The 20,170-nt window shown below is 42.7% G+C and overlaps 1 protein-coding gene across 14 annotated transcripts in view; it reads right to left on the reverse strand.

Moving 5' to 3' along the window:
* The window catches only part of CADPS (calcium dependent secretion activator), a 495,698-nt gene that overhangs the window by 180,721 nt on the left and 294,807 nt on the right, over positions 1-20,170 (reverse strand). For all 14 annotated transcript variants that reach the window (XM_037799564.1, XM_037799562.1, XM_037799591.1 and 11 more), the window contains exon 7: positions 7,336-7,447. In XM_037799564.1, the coding sequence (XP_037655492.1) occupies positions 7,336-7,447 (112 nt within the window). The remainder of the gene's footprint in view (positions 1-7,335; positions 7,448-20,170) is intronic.

The following is a 20,170-nucleotide window of genomic DNA, read 5'->3' on the forward strand; positions in this document are numbered from 1 at the left end:
AATATTGTTATGGGCATGATTTTATAGATGAGAAAACTTTGAAGCTGAAAAGCTGAGTGGCTTGTCAGGGTCCCTCACTTAGCAGGAAAGCAGTTAAATGAAGTAGAGACCTGGTCGCAGACATGCCTAACGACAGAAATGGCATTCTCTCGCTCTCTTCTCTCTCTTCCTGACTAATTCTTCCAAAATAAGGATCATGATTTCTGTGATTCTGCTTTTACTTTTCTACAGTTGGGTGTGGTCTCTTACTGCTATTAGAGCAACCCAGAACAGAGAATGTTCTCCACAAGTTATTCTCTTAATCTTCATATAAAAAGATGTTCCTGAAAGGAAGACATACACTTACACCTTAGAGAACAATTCCAGTCTACTCTTTTTTTTTTTTTTTCCAACCTTCTGGATTTCTTTCATCATTCTGAGAGGAGAAATTCCTCAAAGGCTGCAGGGGAAAATGGAAGGGGCTTACTTGATGGATGAGAATTGTGAGACTTAGAGAGGGTAACACATTTCATCTGGATTTGAAATTTTATTGCATGACCCCCAACTTTGACTGGGCTCTGAAGGAGGCTTGTACAGCTTGAAGGACTAGTTCTTAGAAAACACCTTTCATCACAGTGGTTCAGAGATGATTCTTTGTTTTGAGTCTTCTGCCTCAGATCTCATTATCTCGGATGTTGTGAGTGAAGCAAGAAGCATAACTCAGAAAAGCCATGTTTTCATTTCGTGATGAGGGAGTCCTCAGGAGCCACGTGGGATCTGGGGAACACACACTTGGGGAGAAGTGAAATATTTGGAAAATCCCCTAAACCAAGGGAACATGAACTAAATATAGGCACAACAAAAGCTGGGCTTGCTCAGATTTTGATTCTGTGATGGCAGTGTGCCCTGGTTTGTTGCACATTGTTTTGGCTCTGCTTTCAAACCATCTATTTTCTCCAGGTGCAGGGAAGGGGGCTCCTTTCCCGGGCTTCTTTCACCTCTGGAGGGAGACGGGAGAGGCTCAGAGTCTCGAGAATGACCCGGGCCTTCCAGATGCTGTGTCAGCTTCACTGCAGTCATAGGTGCCTGGACCGTGCTTGGAGGGTGGAAGCATCTGGTTTTCTGTGTGACTACAGTAGAAGAGCTCCAGAAGGAACAGGAGACCACCACAGAAAATAAAAAAAATCACTCCACTTTGACATGCTTCATTTGTGCTGTTTCCCCCCTTCTGATTCTAGGTCCAGCCCTTTTGTCCATTGATTTTCCTCTTGGAAAATGGATATATTCTTGCTAAATACAAATTCTGAGTCTTTCCAGTGTCCTATTATGAAATATAGGAAGGCCTGACTTTCCAGATCAGAGGCTGGCAAAGTTTTCTGATAATGCCCTACTTCAGTAAAATATTTTTAAGTGAGTATCCCATTATTTGCATGGTAACATTTGAATTATGTATACGTTTACTTTGCAGTAATAAGTTAGACATATCATAAAACACAAAAGTTTTAAAAGGATGGGCTAAAGATGAAAAAACTCATTTTTAAATGGCTTTGTACTATTATTAGCTAATATTTTAAGGTACTCACATGTATCTAGGGCAAGACTTATTGCTAATGGCAGATGTAAATCCATAGTTCAAGCAGTCTTCTAAATAATTTCAAAACATTTTGACTGCTGTCTCATCCTTTCTGGTTACCCTGGCATTTGTTTTTATCTCACAATTATGGATAACAGGAGTCTGCTGGCAATAGAAATGTCAGCTCCTCCATTTTCTTGTTTGCCAGACTTGCATTACTAACCATATCTTCAAATCATAGCTCTATTGTAGTAATCTTTTTAGGCCATTTGTCCATTTTGTGAAGGTTAATTTAGCTAAATGTGTAAATTCACTTAACTGGCAGCAATGAACTGTGAATAGTTTGTAGGTGGCTGAAAGTAGATGAGTAAGTCAGCACATCTCTCTTCCCTGAAGACGCCACCTGGTCCGTATCTGCCCCCGGGTGTCAGGTTCCACATCCTCAGGCCGCAGCCTTTGGAGATGGAGAGGAGGGAGCTGTGGGCCCCCAGGAAGCTGACCCTTTTCCCTGAGCAACTTTGTCTGACAGGGGCTGATGGCTGGGAAGCAAGGAAGGGGAAAGGGCCAACAAGAGAAACCCCAGCCAGGGCCAAAAAAGCAACAGAAAAGGCCTTTGGCCGCCTTCTGCTCCTGCCCGTTTGGCAAAATCAAGGCATCCGGAGCTCGTTAACAGGCCTTCCACCATATGGATTCCGGGCGAGTTTCCCACTGGCAATATGGTGTCCATTCACTGATGCAAACGGCCGCAGCTCCTTATGGCCTCTCCACAAAGACTTCTTCCCCCACATGGTCGCTCCCCGGGAGGCTGCCTCTGCTGGCTGGATGGGGAGATGAGGTCACCAAAGAACGCCTTCATCTGTGTCTCCACCCTGCTATTCCCAGACTGGCCCGCAACTCTCTTGTATGTGTCAGCCCCGCTGAATTATTAGGGTCCTTCTGGTGCATATGCCTTGCGAACAGACCAGACACCTCATCTAGACATTCCAGGCTGCTAATCAGGCACTCCGTCATCTTGGCTGAGGCCCATGTGTTCTGTGCTTTGATGTGGGGTTGCCGATGTGGGAACCACAACCCACCCCAGCCAGCCTCGGATCTCCCAGTTACCTGAGCACACAGGTGGTTCCTTCTGGGTTTACTCCTCTGGACCTTTACCTGGCTGATCCCCTCCAAAACTCAGCCCACATATCTCCTTCTACCCCCTTGCATCCCTGCAGGGAGGGCATCCCTGCCCCTAGACTGGGTATGCCGCCAGGCTAGGTGCTTCCCAGGTGTGGTCTTCCCAGCAAGCACTCACCCCACTGCGCTATAATTTCTGGTTTTATGTCTGTGCCCCTGAAGCTTTGTGAGGCTGAGGATTTCTGCCTTTCTTTCTTCTTTCTCAGTACATAGTACAAATGACCAGACACAGCAGGTCTGCAGTCATACTGGTTGGTTAAAAGTTTGATATTGTTGCAGGGTTGGCAATGGCGTGGGGAAACAGGCACTCTCTTATGCTTTTTGTGGAAGTACAGTAGATACTTAGAGGACAATTTGACAAATCTGTCAAAATTCAAATTTCATTTGGCAATATATTTTCTTGAAATTTATCCTATAGGTATATACACGTGTATATTGAAGATATTCACAGAAGTATTTTTTACATAGCCAAATGCTGCAAGTGCTCGAAAACTTTATCAATAGAGGACTCATTAAATAAATAAGATACATCTACACAATGGAATATTATACAGTTTTGGAAAAAAAGAAGCAGGTCATTATGGGCTATGGAATAATTTCCAAATATACTGATATTTCAAGCAAAGTGCCGAACAGTATATATACAGTAACTTCCAATTGTGTTTTCTTATTTTTAAAGAGGGATTTTTATACACATGCTTGTATATGCTACATATTCTACATGCCTAGAATTTTTGGGGAAGCATACACAATAAATTGAAAAGGATATTCTCTGAAAAAGGGATGGTAGGGTGAGGTGGGAGGGATCATTAGTTTTCACTATATATCCATTTGCATGGTTTTAATTTTTTACAATGTGTATTTAATTGATTAAATTAAAATTAATTTAATTAATTAAACACCTAATTGAATTGATTTTTCAATTAAAAAGTTTAATAAAAATGAAACATCGTTATTAAAATGAAACAAACTAAAAGATGTTGAATGAATGAATGTACTTTCCAGATTATGAATGTGGCCATGTTGTGCTGAACTTGTGAAGAATCAGAGCTCAGAACCACTCTCCCGAGGGGTCTGGGAATCGCCTAGCTTTAAAAGGACAGCACTGTTTGGACACGCAGCTGCTGCCTGTGGAAGGGCTGCAGGCAGAGGGCCCCCAGCCAACACGAGTGCAGGCCGGCCAGCTCCACCACACTGCTAGAAAGTATCTAGTGTGGGAGGGAATCTATCATGGGTCTGGAAGAGAGAACAATCTATGAGATGAGTGGCCTTCCTCACAACAGCAGAGGCTGTGGCGATATTTTTGCCTAAGGACAAGGTGGTGCAGTGAAAACAGCCCTGGAGATGGGCTGACATTCTTCCTGGCAAATTGCTTAACTCCTCTGGGCCTTAGTTTGCTCATGCGTGACAAGAGAGGCAGCAACACTCCCTGCCCCTTTAGGGTTACTGCGGGGAATAAATGAGCAGAAGCACCTACAGTCCTTGGGACAGTGGTAAATGTACGATGCATGGGCCCCCAACTAACTGGATGGTTTTGAAAGTTAGTTTCCTGCCTTTCATGGGAGTCAGTCTTCTCATTTATATAATAAAACGATTTGGATAGCCCAGTGGTTTCAATTTTTCTGAGTGGGAATAGCTATGAGAAGCCGACGAATGCTGGGGACCAGAGAGATAAGAAAAATGCACATATGCACACACATCCAAATGTTTGCAAAAAATTTGAAGGGGCTCAGGGGTCCTGTGAAAACCATCCATGGACCCAGGTTGAACACTCCTGGCCAGTTGCTTTTATTTGTCTCTTCCAACACTCATACCCTGGGTCTCTAAGACTCTTACGATTCTTGACTGCCTTTGTGGAATTTTTTTTTTTTCTTTTTTTTTTTTTTTTAAATTTAAAGAAACATGAAAGGCAGGCCACTTTTCTCACTCCATGTGAGTCTCTCTTTCCCTGGGCATGGAAATGAATACCTGTCATTTCTCAAAGAAAAATGCTAAACTTCTCTTCTTTCGTCCTTCCCTCTATTAGGAGGCACTGTTTTTGTTGTTAGCCTTGCTTGCGTTTTGTTTTACTTCCATATGTGGTCATGTCCTAGGAATATGATTCTGGGTCAGTTCTATATACAAAAGCCAGTTTGGGGATGTGAAAATAAAGAAAAAGCAAGCATGGGAAATGTGTTACTGCTGGTGTTGACAGGTATTATGCCTGTGTACTTGTCAATGGGTGAACTTTCTTCATTCTACAGATGACCAATAAGAGGCTCAGAGAGGTTACATGCCTTGGCCAGGTCACACAGCTATTAGCACGGATTATGTATTCAACCAGTATAAAATGGGATTCACTGAAAGTCCATGTGCTGGACTCTGGGTATAGAGTAGTGCACAAAACAGTTTAGATTTCCATCTCCATGGAACTTTTACAATCCAGTGCGGAAGACAGAAGCCAAAATTCCTGTAAATTCTCTCTCTCTCACTGGTGAGAAGTTCAGTGGAGGACATGGCCGGGGTCTGAGTTGGTGCATGAAGGAGGATGCGCAGTCAGGCAAGGGCTCTCCGATGAGGTGGCTTTTATGCAGAGGAGGAGGTAGCCTTTTCAAGAGTTGGGAGCAGGGAGAATGTTCTAGGCAGAAAGCCCCTTGAGGTGGGACAGAATTAGGTTTATATGGGAATTAGAATCTGTCCAACGATGCTGGGGCATAATGAGTGAAAGGGGGTGTGGCTGCAGGTGAGCCTGAGGTGTGGGCAGTGGCCACATCACACAACTCCTTGTAGGTGGGCTAATGAGGTTAGGTCTTATTTTAAGAGCGGCGTGGGGTCATGGAAGCATCTTAAAATTTTTTTATTTGTGGTAACATAAATATAACACAGAATTTTCCATTTTAACCATTTTAAGTGTACAATTCAGCAATATTAATTATATTCACAATATTGTGGTACCATCACCGCCATCCATTATCAAAACTTTCCCCTTTACCTCAAACATCCCATAACTGTTAAGAAATAACTCTCTCTTTCCCTCCCTCTTCCACCCCTAGGTAACTTTCAATCCACTTTCTGAATCTATGAATTTGTTTATTTCATACAAGTGGAATAACATAATATTTGTCCTTCTATGACTGGCCTATTTCACCTAGCATGTTTTCAAGATTCAACCATGTTGTCGCATGTATCAGAACTTTATTCTTTTTTTCAGCTAAATCATATTCCAATGTATGGATATACCACATTTTGTTTATCCATTCTTCTGTTGGCAGATGCTTGGGTTGTTTCCACCTCTTGGCTACTGTGAATAATGTGGCTGTGAACACTGCTGTACAATGTCTCTGTTTAAGTCCTGTTTTTCCACTCTTTTGCATACACCTAGAAGTGGGATTGCCAGGTCATACGGTAATCATATATTCAACTTTCTGAGGAAATGCCAAACTATTTTCCACACCATCATTTTACATTCCCTCAACATTGAACAAGTGTTCCTATTTCTCTACATCTTCACTAATACTTGTTATTTTCTGTATTTTAAATAATAGCTATCATGGTGGGTGTGAAGTGGTATCCTGTGGCGGTTTTGATTTGCATTTCATGGAAGCATTTTAAGCAAGCGGCAAATTCACTTTATGCTATGAAAGTACTACTGGATGCTTGCTATAGAGTCAATTGCTGAGATGCAAGAAGGAAGAATTCTCTATAATCATAGTGGTTCTCAAAGGGGGTGGTACCACCCCTCAGGGGTGTTTCTGAAAATCGGAGGACAAATTTGGTTGACAGAATAATGGTACTGCATTCTGTTAGCTTTTAATGTGGGGGGCCAGGGATGCTAAACCATCTGCACATGTGAGATAATCCTCCTGAAAAGGAACCATCCTGGATCCCTCCCGACTTGAATATTCCCACTAGATTTCAATGGAGGTGAAAAAAACCTGCTTATAATTAACTGAGTCTAGATCCTAACTCTGTTTCACACACAAACCCAAAGTATTTTTGGCCTTTTCCTGGAGAATCAAGGAAATTTTGCCAACAGTTGTCTACCATTTCAGAAAATCACTGTACTGACACTGGGCTTCTGTGTCCCCAACACAGAGAGCCTCCACAGTGCAGTCTGGTAGCTGTCATATTCACAGTGATTTTCCATAGGGGAGCAAGCAAGCAAACACCAGTCCTTTAGATCTTCCGGTGCACTTCTTGTGCCTGGGTATTTATATACTGACATTATTATTTTATTATAAATGACTTTGCTTTTATCTCTCCTTTACAATATGGAATTTTGTTGATTTAAAAATTGTTGGGTTGGTAGGTTTATCGAATTATCTAAGAATTTCACTTCAGGACAGTAAAGGGGCATTACTAGTGTTTGCTATAAAAGGGTGTTTGGGGCTGATGGTGTTGGGGACCCCTGCTCCAGCTTCTGCAGTGTGCACTATTACTGGCTCAGATTTACAGAGAACCTGAAGCTTGTGGAGGTTGAGGGTCTTGCCCAAAGTCACACAGCTAACAGGAAGAGGACCTGGGATTTAAGCTTTTCAGCACTTAGTGACTCATGCATCTGGGACCCAGCCAGGGTCACCTACTCCTTGGAACTCCAGTGGATACCTCTTGAGATGGGGAGTGCTTACCCGTCCGAGCTCCTTGTCCTCCAAGGCCAGGACACCTGTGCTCTCCGTGAACAGCTTCACCTTCACGGCAGGCAGCGCGTGGGTTGTCGAGAAGTCTCCCTGGGTGCCCCAGCTGCAGACAAAATCAGACAGGTCAGTGTGGGGAACTCCGCCCTGATAATGCTAAACTCAGCTGCCAACTTCCATGGGTCGGGTGATTGCAGGGTTAACCCGAGAGGCACTGTTGGCTGGCACATTCCCCTCCCCGCCCCTGCAAAGCTGCCAGAGTGACAAAAAGTGTTAAGGTGTTAGGCAAATGCAAGACAGATGCTCAGAAATTTGCCACGGGTCTTCACAGAGCACTATAAGGAATCACTCGGAATTAGCATGCAGTCAAGTTGGTGAGAATTTTCCCCCACATATTTGCTATACTTAAAAACTATTCCAGTGCAACCACTAATTTTTCATTGTACCCTTTGAATCCATACTTCTTGAGAAATGCAGTTCCAGATATTAAAGTGGACTTCATTTGGTTGTAGCTAACACCTGCCTAGAGAATGAGAACTCAGCAGTAGTGGAGAGAGGTGAGGGCCCTGTTTCTGCAGGCATTCAAAGACCAGCTGAATAAAGGAATGAATGCAGCCCGAGTGGAGCTCAGCTCTGCCAAAGAGGGCTTGGGAAGTGGAAAGATGAGGGTATGAGAAATGCTGTTCCCAATTCACTGGTCTGTGGGTATCTGAGTCTTAGGTCTAACCAGCATTTGGGCAGAGTTTCTGGGCTTGGCTGACACAAGCCCTCAATGGGCCTCTCAGATGTGGCCTCTTCTTATTCACTCATCATTATTCTTATGGAGCATCTCCATCTATGGGTACCTGCAACCAGAGTGAGCTTCTGGAAGTGTAACTTGGATTGCACTGAGCCCCTCCATAAAACCCACCCACGGCATCTGTCCGATTGCACTCAGGATGCAATCTGGACCTAGGTACTGTCTCCCACTCCGCTGCTCCAGTCTCTTGGGCCTCCTCCTGATTTTGCCACTTCTCCCTATGCCACCCTTCACCTGGCTGCCTCCTCAGATCCCAACTTAGATTCCACTTTCCTAGAGAAGACACCCCACGGTCTGTCAATCTAAATTAGGTTCCAGTGTTAAACTCTCTTTAACATTCTGATTTAACATATTGATTTATTTGTGTGATTGTTTAATAATAGCCAAATCCCATAAAATTCTGCAAGCACTACAAATATTTCGTTTATGTTGTATCCCCAGTGTTTGGCACACAGAAGACACTTTATAAAGATTTGTTGAATAAACAAATGATCCCAATATAAGTTCTTTTACAAAATTAGGAAATACATAGATACAATTTTGTATATAGATTTTTTTTTCATTTAGACTTATATAACGCCACTAGCCTTATTGTAAAATATTCATTAAAACATGATTTTAATGTCTATAACATTACGACTGACGAATGCATCAAAATTTATTTAACCACTGTTCTGCTAAAATTGGGTTAGACATTAATTTCTATTTCCTCTCTGATTGTTTTCTTTGGGATAGAGACCTAGGAAAGGGAGATCGTTTCCTCATTAATTTATCAACAAACATTATGGAGCTTTTACATAGCTGTAGGAAATGTGCTCATTGATGAACATTTTAAAGGCTTGGGATACCTAGCCCCAAAATGCTTTCCAGAAAGGTAGCAATTGTCTTCCCACCACCAGGGAATGAGAGTACAAATCCCAGGGGTTCCTGACCTGCTTTGAGTGTTAGTATTCACTGTTTTATTTGGTCCGTTTTCTTACTGTTTTCAAGGGCATTACTTTTACCACTAATGAGCTTAAGCATTTTACCCTGTGTCTGTTGGCTGTTTGTATTTCTTTTTTTTTTCCCATTAAATTTTTTTTTATTGTAGTAGCCTATATACATCATAATTAGTGGTATTATATTCACAGTGTTGTGCTACCATCACTATCATCCATTACCAAAACTTCTTACCCAAACAGAGACTTTGTACCTATTAAACATTCATTCCCCATTTCTTCTTTTTTTGAAGAGACTGGAAACCTAATCTCTTTTAGTCTCATTTTTGAATTCAATTAAACAAGCCACATTAAACACAAAAACATAGGACATCTAGAGAGAGCTGACCAGAGAGTACCAGGACAATGGTGATAATAATGGAGATGGGGCGGAATCCAGATCCATGGGGATCTAAGTGCCGGAAAATCATGGAGGAAGCCTAACAGTCAGGAAGGAGTAAGGGAGAGGGACTGCAGGAGGAAAGGGAGACAGAGCAAGAAAACACAAGTTGCAAGAACAACAGCAAAAAGTTAGATGTGCAGATAGATATCCCTAACTATGGTTGTTAGCAACTGCATCAAGACCTTAAGATGGGGAAATCTCTGTGCTAGCAAAGGCGACATGACAAAGCATAGGGTTTTGAACCATTCACCCTTAGTTCATATCCCGGCTAGTCACTTACCAACTGTGAGTGAGACCTGGGGCAAGTTAATGAACATCCCTGTGCCTCAGTTTCCTCAGGTATAAAATAAACTCGTTTCACAGAGCAGTTATGGAGAAAATACTTGCAGGCTTGGAACCGGATGGGAACACAACGAATTTTAGCTATCTTCACTTTCCAAAATAAAAAGTTATTCTTGTAATAGTGATAATCACTTTGATTTTGTGTCACTCATTCAGAGCATGTTTATTAAGCACCTGCTAAGTGTCCAGCTCTGAGCTAGGCAATGGGGATACAAGAGCAAGTGAGATGGACATCCCCCTTTCTACTATACAAGGTAAGCAGTAAAACAGCTATTATTTTCCTCATTTCACAGGAGGGGAAAATGAGAAGAAACTCAGGATCTTGCCCATTTTATTCCAGTGAATCCAGTTCCAGAGTTGGGACTAGAATTCAAATCTCTTAATTCCCAGTTTACAGGTCTTGCTGCCAGTATTGTCATGGCTATCAGTAATACGCCGTATTAGCGATTAGCAACACTGCCAATTAGACCCATGGTTATTAATTCATTATTTATGATTAATTATGCTATTAATCCCTTTGGGCATTTATCATGCTTGGCAATGGGGATGGGGAAGATTCCTGCTGGAAACCAAAAGAGTGCTGGAATGAGAAGCCTTATTGCTAAGCCACAGAGCAGAGGCGTCGAGCCCAGTGATCTGGGGGTAGCCCGCACGGTATCCCCATGAAACCTTGTCCTTGGGGATAGCTCTCAGGGATTTCCTGGCCTGCTCAGTGAGAACTAATCCAGTCTGGCCTGAACTCCTGCTGCTACCCAAGGACGGTGAGCTCATAAAGCATTTAACACAGCTCAAGCTGTGGAGCAATGCAGGAGGGGGGAGGAAGCCAGCAGTTCCGGTTTGCTAATGCTGCCATTTTGCAAAACACCAGAAATGGATTGATTTTTATAAAGGGGGTTTATTTCGTTACAAATTTACAGTTGTACAACCAGAAAAGTGTCCAAACCAAGGCATAAACATTAGTATACTTTCATGGAGAAAGGCCATTGGCGTCCGGAAAACCTCTGTTAGCTGGGAAGGCACGTAGCTGATGTCTGCTTGTTCCCAGGTTGCATTTCAAAATGGTGTTCTCCCAGGATGTTTCTCTCTTGGCGTTTCGGGGTATTCTCTTAGTTTCTCCCAGGCAAACTCTGGACTAGCAAAAGTCTACTTTCAACGGCTGTCTCCAAAATGTCTGTTTCAGCTGCAGCTGCTCTGAGATCCTTCTGTTTCTGAGTTTTGATAGGACTCCAGTGATTAATTCAAGACCCATGCTGAATGGGTGGGGCCATATCTCCATGTAAATAATGTAATCAAACGTTACCCACCGTTAGGTGGGTCACATCTCCATGGAAACACTCAATCAAAGGATCCCAACTTGATCAACACTAATACATCTGTCTCCACAAGATTGCATTAAAGAACATGGCATTTTGGGGGACATAATACATCCAAACTGACACACTGGCCAAATCAGCTGGATGGACCTCAAGCCACTGGAGGCTGCCCTGAGGACCCCCATCCATTTGGACACTGAGTTGCTTTTCCTTTCCACTAGGCCTGCAGCTGTGCTTTTGGCTTCCAACTACAACTCCAGGCTCACCTTGAGTTGTTAGGTCTCTACTGAATCCCAATTTATATGTCAGATTTCAGAATAATCACCTGGCCCAATGCAGCAGGCAAAAAAAGAAAGTCTCCAAATTAATCAGGGCTGGCTATATGATTTTCAGGGCTAGGGCAAAATGAAAATATGGGGCTCCTCGTTCAAAAAGCAGGAAAAGGTGCTGTTAAAGGTAAGACAACAGAACATGCTTTCCTTTTTTTCTGAGCATCTGAAATGGAACGTTTCATTGTTCCATTGAGCTTCGCTTATAAAACACAAGTTCAAAGATAAAAGTTTAAGAATTTCAAGACAGCAACAGCAGAGCAGTATACAAAATGTGGCATCCCTCTGAGCATGGGAACCCGTATAGTTGCCCAGAGTCACATGCTCAGGAGGCCAGCTGAGACTAATGCCACCTCGGAATTGGTAGTTTGAACTACAGTGGGTTTGGGCTGCTCCTGGCTATTGACGTGAAACCTTTGCACCTATCTACAGTAGTCCTACTGTGTGAAAACAACCACCTTCTTTTTGTCAGTGCTTCTCATTCCTATGAGCAATAAGGAAGTTTAACTATTAGATCTTTCCCTTTATCTCTCCCCTTCGGAAAAAAAGACATGAAAACATCCACTCTTTGTTTTTTTCTTTTTCCAGTCATGGAGAGACTTTGCTGTAATAAAAACAGCTAACATTTATTTAGAGAGTACCATGTGCCAGGTGCAACTTCCCACCTTAAAAATATTATATAGTCATATACACATTTTATCTTTTTAAAACCCTCTTGGTCACCCTGACAAATGCCTACAATTATCACCCTATAACTACAGATGAGGAAACTGAGGCTCAGAGAGGTTAGGTAACGTGTCCAGGGTCACACAAGGAGTAAATGACAGCTGGACTCCACAAATCAAACTCACTCTTAACCTTGCTGCCATATTGCCTCCCTCATACATTCTACCAACTCACTCCTCTTCCTCTGTGTTTTGATCCAGTTAACATCAGTTACTTTTGAATCTCAAAGAGAGCTGTGTTTCAAGAATCCTGGGCTTTGGGAAACTCTGACTTCTAAGTTTAGATTTATTTAACATGGTCAATATACTTCACAGAATGCTTCATTCCACACAGACAAATTAGCCATTGGAGGAGGCACTGAAAAGTCGGCTTTTTGGTAGGACCGCACATTAATAAATGAATCTATTTCTCAGTGCTGCATTTTTCTCTGCCCATTACTTATTTCCTTGCTGTAAAATTGACTGATGAATACCTCTTAAGTTTCCCAGACTGAAATGAAATTGAACTTTGATTTGAAAAGATCAGAGACTGTTAACATTTATTGCAAGCAGAGGCTGGGAAGGTTAACTAACTTCTTTCTGAACACATATGGATAAAGAAAATGGGCTAGGATTCCCTCCCCTGTGATCCCATTTTACTTACCCTTGCACTTACACTGAACGGCTGACTTACTAAATGCTAAAAACAGTCACCTATTATTGAGTGCTTATGGTTTGCCAGCCCCAGGGCTGAGGGACTTTCACGGATTATCTCATTTTAACTCTTCTGTCGGCTCCAGGGGTGGTATATTCTGTTATCATCCCCATTTTATAAATGAGGAAACTAGGGTTGTAGGAGAGACAGTAGCCAGTCCAGTGTCTCAGACTATTACAGAGTTGGACTTCCAGCCCAGAATTTCTGACCCCAAAGCCCATGTATTAAACTGCAGGGCTTTATTGCCTCTCAATAATTCATAACTCAGTATCAAAGTGGCATTTGACAATGATCTGTGTGTATATCTGTCTCCCTCTCTAGACGGTGAACACCTTGAAGGCAGGGACCATGTCTTTTTGCATTTCCTGCACCTTGCACAGCTGTTGACACACAATAAGGGTTTGCTTAATGACTGGTAAGACATGTCAAATTGAGAATAACCATGTCACCAAATTTGGGGAATTGTGGAGAGATGAGATATGAGATCATCAAGACCATGACTGCCTCACTGTAGACAAACCGGGGCTTAATTTCCTTGAGGATAAAATGGATTCTTAGGAGCATGCCAACTCTCTGAGTGGCTGGTAGCATGTGGAGGAAGCACAGCACACACAGCTGCCATGACCGCACTCTGAGACTCAAGGCAGAGGCCAAGGGCCAGAAGCAACATGGATGCCAATGGGCTGAATGCTGGAAAGTGCCACCTAGTTACAAGCTATTATTACTTTTGATCTTTTCACAACTTCAAGTGATAATCACAGGCTATAGAAATGCTGTCAACCATGGTAGTGTCTCTAAATGGGAAGGAATGTATTAGACATGTGTGTCCATTCCAAAGCAAATCCTTTTTTTAGAAGACAGGGGGACGAAACAGATGAATGATCAAGTTGACTAACCTACAAGCATTATGAAGACTTCGTGAAGCTGAGTTCCATTGCTGAGGAATCCTACCTTTAATTAGCCCTTTATTTCTCCCTTCATTTAGGAAATACTTTCTGAATGTCTACCACATATAATCACTGTGTTAGGTGCTGCTGTGGATCCAAAGGTGAGTGAGATATAAGCTCTTCCCTTATGGATATCACATTCTACTTGGGGAGAGGCCATGTACAGAAATAACACTTCTTACCAAGTGTGACAGTGAGCCTCAGCTTCCACATCTGTAAATTGGGGATATGAGTACAAACCCCAGAGCATCAACGAAAGGATTGAGTAAGAGATAACCTATTGCATATACAGTGTTTAATGCAATACCTGCTACATAGAAAACCATGGGCTGGCAAACTATGGCCCACCAGCCAAATCTGGCTAACAAACTAAGAACGCCTCTTACCTTTTTAAATGATTGAAAATAATCAAAAGAAGAAGATTTTAGGACACATGAACACTATATGAATTCCAAATTTCAGTGTCCATAAAGTTTTACTGGAATGCAGCTACACTCATTTGTTTGTTTATTGTCTGTGACTGCTTTCTTGGTACAATGGCTGAGATGAGTGCCAAGTCTAAAATCTTTTTTCTTTTCTTAATTTTTTAACAGTTTTATTCATATACTACATAATCCATCCTAAGTGTACGATCAATGGCTCGTGGTATAATCACATAGTTGTGCATTTGCCACTATAGTAGATATGAGAGTATTATCATTTCTTGAGAAGAAAAAAATCCCATACCTCTTATATCCCCTTGATATTGACATTTCAAGACTAAAATATTTACTATCTGGTCCTTGACAGAGAAAGTTTGCAGACCTCCTTTATAAAAAGTTCAATTGCCAGCTTAGCCTAACGTGAATAACTTTATTTTCATTAGCCAATTAGAAGTGTGTTCAGGGAGCACATCCACCAAGATTAAGGTGCAACATGCACTTACAAGGACAGCTCCCCCAATAGGGATCCAATTTGCTGCACTCAACTCTTCATGGACCTCTTTCCAGAGCTTCTGGCATATTGGAAGTTTCAGGACCGTGCATCATAGCATTTCACACATGTGGTGCCCAAATGCTGCTTCCAGATCCACTTAAGCTGGCTGACTCATTTAGTCACACTACATCATTACAAATATCAAATAATAAACATGAGTAGCAGATAATCCATATTTGGGAGGGGGTGACTTTTAAAGACATAGCACAGTTTTTCTCCTAACCGATTTCTCTCTGCCACTGCTTTGAAAGTGAACACTTTGATCTGGGGGAGAAAATGATGGAGAGGAATAGGCTTGGGGGAAGGGGGGCTTAGGGGCAAACCAACCTTGCACTGTGTGTGTGGAGAGCAGCTGCTTCATTGCAGTCACATCTCTGTTTACTATTTAAAGCCTTTTATTTGCAGAAGCCTCCTCAGACCATATGTTATCAACAAATGTTGCTAATCAAATACAGAGTAATTTTCATTAGAATTTTTCCCCCCATGAACAAAAAACAACATTTGCCACAAAGGGAATATACCTCCCAAAATGATAGCAAACATCCACCACAAACCTTTGACAACAGAGTGATATTTATGAATGCGCATGTGAGTAAGCCAAGAACACATCCACTTTAGGCAAACAAGAACCCTCAGAGAATTGGATTTTGTGCAGGATGGTGCTGGGCAATGATGTCATTGGTTGCCATGGTGATGCTCAGCATAAAGCCATAATTCATGCCATGGAGACAGGATTTGCATTTATTCAAGGTATATGGTTCATGTAAGCTGGGTGTTAAATTGGTGCAGTTCATAAAATCAACTATGGGCTTTAACAAGGGAGAAGTGTCAGGTCAGGGAATGAAAGTGCTGTGATTCCGTTGCTAAGAAGGAAAGTTAATAATTGCCTAGAGACAACTGCATTAAAATCTTTTGACCTGCCTTTCAGGCAGACTGCATGATATTCTTCTCCAATCAAACCAATTGTACCATTGCAGTATGTCTCATGCAAACTAATTGACAGGATGTAATTTGGGGCCTCCAATGTACTAGAAAAGCTAAGCTACCTCTTATCTTCATAAATGAGGCATTTGCTTTGTAAAAACTGGGTTGTCTGGGAGGCAGAGAGATGAAGGCTTTGGTTCACCCACTTGACATATCCACTGGAATATCTCCTCTCCTGGAATCTAAAATCTAATGAGTCCAAACCTCAGAAATTTGTTCCTGTAAGGCTTCCCCATCTTAGTCAAACATACCGCCAGCCACCTGGATATCATCCTTGCTTTCTCCTCTTTACCCTACATCCACTTCTTCACCACATCTTTCACACCTTCCACATATATCATGAACCTGATAATTGCTATGGAGGAAAATAAAAGCCAGAAAAGGAAGTTGGGAATGCCAGGAAGGTGAGGTTTTTTAAATAGGGGTTTCTATCTGCCTGCCCTGAAATTAAAAGAGAAAAGGACTTACGAAAATGTAGGTTCTTAACAAAGGGAAGTTAGTGTATCTTGGGAGCAAAGGGTTAAGGGCACAGGCTCTGGAGTCTGACAGCCTGGATTCCATACCCAGCTGAGTTACCTTGAGCAGCCTCTATTTTTCTGCCTGTAAAATGGGGACTTAATCATGCTTTCCTCTTAGCATTCTCTGGTTAGCATTAGATGAGAAAATGTTTCCCAGCCTGACTCACAATAAGCCCTCCATAAATGTTATCTATAAAGACTGTGATAATTATTCAGTAACATCTCAAAATTGCACAGCAACTTAGTCCAAATTCCAGGACTGGAATAAAAAAATCAAAATCTGAGTTGATGTTACAAATGTTTTCAAAATCATGTAAGCAATGAATTTTTTGTTTTCTCAGTCTGGGAAAAATAAAATTGGGACTTGAATTTGGGTTCAGTATTTTGGCAGTTATAGCAAAAATGCAAGTGCTAAGCACTTGTTCTCATTTTCTCTGACTTCCTTCTCTGAGTGCCTGGAACACTTCTCAACCTCATCCCTCTTGTCCATGCAGCTATCTTCCTTCCCTGGCTTTCTCTTGGCCCTGGGGGTAGATCAGATTATTGTTCAATGGTATTTACTCTCTTCTGTCTTCTCCAAGACAGGATTTTCCTTCCTGACCCACTGATGTTGGGTTTGTCCACATAACTACTTGTTTCTGCCTCCTTCTGGGCAGAGGATCCATCCCTGCTTCTCGATTTTGAGATTATCCATGTGACTTACTTCACCTTACTGGTTGTTAGCAGATATGATGCACGCAGAGGCTTGAAATCTGCTTGAGTGGTTGGGCTTGCTCCTCTATGCCTCTGTCATCGCCATGTGCAAACTTCCTCCAGGTGGCTGTTGCCCCATCAGCCTGGATCCCAGAATGAACTAAGAGGAGCAGAGCTGAGTTCAGCCACAGTGAGGAGTCAAGGCCAGCAAAGCCATCCAGATGAGCAGGGTGTGGATCAGCCAACGCCCAACTAATTTGCAGGTCAGTGAATTAGAAGAAATGACTATTGTTATAAGTCACTGAGTTTTGGGGTAGTTTGTTACATAGCAATAGCTAACTAATACAACCCCTTTATCTGGTAGTTATTCACATCATCTTTTTTCCACTCTGTGTCTTGAGATTCGTCTGGAGTCCTTAGTTAGAATAACACATTTGGGAGAGCCCAGGGAAATCTTATAGTCCTTTTATGCTACATAAAGTCACTCGGTAAGCTCCTGCCAAATGACCTTGCTGACTTGGAAAAATAGTTCACAGCACATGTCTACTCAGAGAACAATCTCCCTGTTTACCAGTGTTGAGCGAGGCAGAGCCAACCCAGAGTGTGAGACTAGACTGAGGCCTGGTTACAGCTGCCATAGGCATCATCCAGTTTCTATAATGAGCAAGAGTGTCAACCTCCCAGTGCTAAGGCAGGCAGCCAATGTGTCTTAAGCCACCAGTGGTTGGGCACTCCCAGGGAAAGCCCTGACCCACATCAAAGGAGCTCTGCAGCAAGCCTCCCACCTGGAATGCCATGACAGCAAAGCCAACCTCAGCAGCACTTGACTGCCTCCAACATCTGTGCCTGTGTCAGAGTGGGCACTCAAGCTGAGGTAGGCAAGCAGGGACAGCCCTGGGGGCCGAGGGATGGCCCTTCAGGGCTTTGGCTACCCTCCAAGTAGCCAGCCCCATCCTGTGAGAGACTTCCCAGCTGCCTCTGACAGAGGGGATTATGAGAGCTGTTGTTGGTTTGCATTAGGGAGGGGGCTGACTGCTTCCATGGGCTGGGTTCCCATCATCCTGCAGAGAGGGATTTCTCAGCACTCTGCTGTGAGCCTTGCTTGTCTCTTCCCCCCAGGGACTGGCTTGTGGGTTTGTGCTTTCTTCACTCTATTCAACACTTATGAGAAACCAGTGGGCATTGTCATGAATGCCAGGAGTCTCAAAGGGAGAAGTTGAGTGCGGTTAGCTGACCCAGCTCCCTTCAGTAAGGACTAAGGCGTGGTCCTAAAGCATTGTGGAGATTGTTCTAGAGGCCAAGTGCATGGCATAGGCCCAATTTGGAGCCAGAGAAATGTCCTTGAAAAGCAATGAAGTCAGTTGTGGAGTCATTTCACCACCGTTCAATCAGACCTTGGAACACTAATACCTATTCAGTGGAGTGAAAATAATGCCTATGTTCCCAGTCAGATCTGGCTTTCCTTGCACTGACCACCACGGTCATTTTAAGTCCTCTACTGGACCTAGCTACTCTTACTTTAGAACCCTCACCCACGTAATATTAAACATACTAAATGGTACCCCAGGCCACGTTTCTAAAAATGTATTAAAAAACCGCATGAACGCTGAATTGAGTTGCCATTGACTAGATGACTTAAGGTTAAAATTGAAAAGACATTTAAATTAAATGTTATTTTGATTTTGCAGTTATCTTTAAATATTTTAGGGGTAAAACATTTCCTTTTAAGGTTTAAATAGTTTCCTGGGCTCTTGAAAAGCACATGGGTCCCAGGTCCTGTACCTATTAGAATCCGGTGGATAAGATAACTCTAATGACCAGACTGTCTTAAGCCCACATGTAACGAAAACTTTGTGACTGGTGCTCGGTTTTCACTTTCAAATAATCAATTTGAAGACTCATCAACTAATAAGAACCAGGATCAATGTTAATTTCCTTTGATTCGAACAGGCACACCTCCTCCCATCAAGAATCGGCTTCATGCCCTTTGCCTGGGTAACATAGGTGGGCTCTGATAGTTCTGCCAGGCCCTTCCTCCTGAAGGGCACGTGTGCCCTCTGTTGTCTCAGCAGCAGGGGGAGTGGCTTAAGGGAGGGTAGACGCAACCAAGCAAGCCTGAAACACCCGGGCCCAAGGCAAGGGCCAATCCCTCACTTCTGGACTCAGCTTTCTCACCTCCTCAATGGAGGTGACAATAACTCCTTCTTTAGTCCCCAAGGTAGATGGTAGTTGTAAAAACCTTCTGGTGCTTCCAGGGCTTTTACACATGTTAGTTTTTCTTTATTTTTACAGTGGAGCCTGTTTTGACACATCCAACCTGATTGCTTTCTTCCTTCCTTCATCCTCCTTTTCTCATTTTGAGAGAGGTGTAAGGAATATGCAATTAAATCCATTTCTAGCATGCCAGCTTCTGGGTATCTCATTCATTCCCACCACTCCTACTTGTCAGGTGCTCAGTTTTGATTTTTAAGGTTTTCACTACACTGAGGCTTAACGCCATGGAAAACAAAGTGGCAGAAAGAGAAGCCAGGTGCAGCCTGAAGGAAAGTATAAAGATGTTATGGCTGGAAATGTGGGCTCTGTAGTGAGCTGCCTGGTTTGAATCCTGGCTCTGAGTCTCAAGAGCTGTGTGACCATGGTCAAGAAACATGCCTCTGAGCCTCAGTTCCCTCATCTGCAGTCTGGGAAGAAGCAAAACACCTGCCTCATGGGGTTGCAGTAAACATTGAATACGATAATTCATGAAGGCACATAGCCCAGTGAACACATGATACGGCTTGATTGAATAAACACTAGCTACTGTTATTAACATGGACTAGATGTTGAGGGAATTTGAAATGCCCTTTAGAATTCCAAGTGGCTGAATTACATGAACTTTCTTCGAGAATACCATAACTAAACTCACGAAGACCTTCCTTTGTTATAGCTGGATTGTTTAGGGCCACCCATCATTTACTTACCATTGAATTCTATGCACTTTGATGGACTTGTTTGCAGGCGTCTTTATCAAGGTTACTGTTTAAAAGCATTCAAATAGCAAGTGAAGCACGAGTACCCTCCCTGCTTCTCATCTTATCTCCCTGGCCACGCCCCCTCTGAGTCCCCTTTGCAGCTCCTCCTTGTCTCCTCT

The sequence above is a fragment of the Choloepus didactylus genome, chromosome 1 (assembly GCF_015220235.1).
Source record: "Choloepus didactylus isolate mChoDid1 chromosome 1, mChoDid1.pri, whole genome shotgun sequence".
Taxonomy (NCBI): domain Eukaryota; kingdom Metazoa; phylum Chordata; class Mammalia; order Pilosa; family Megalonychidae; genus Choloepus; species Choloepus didactylus.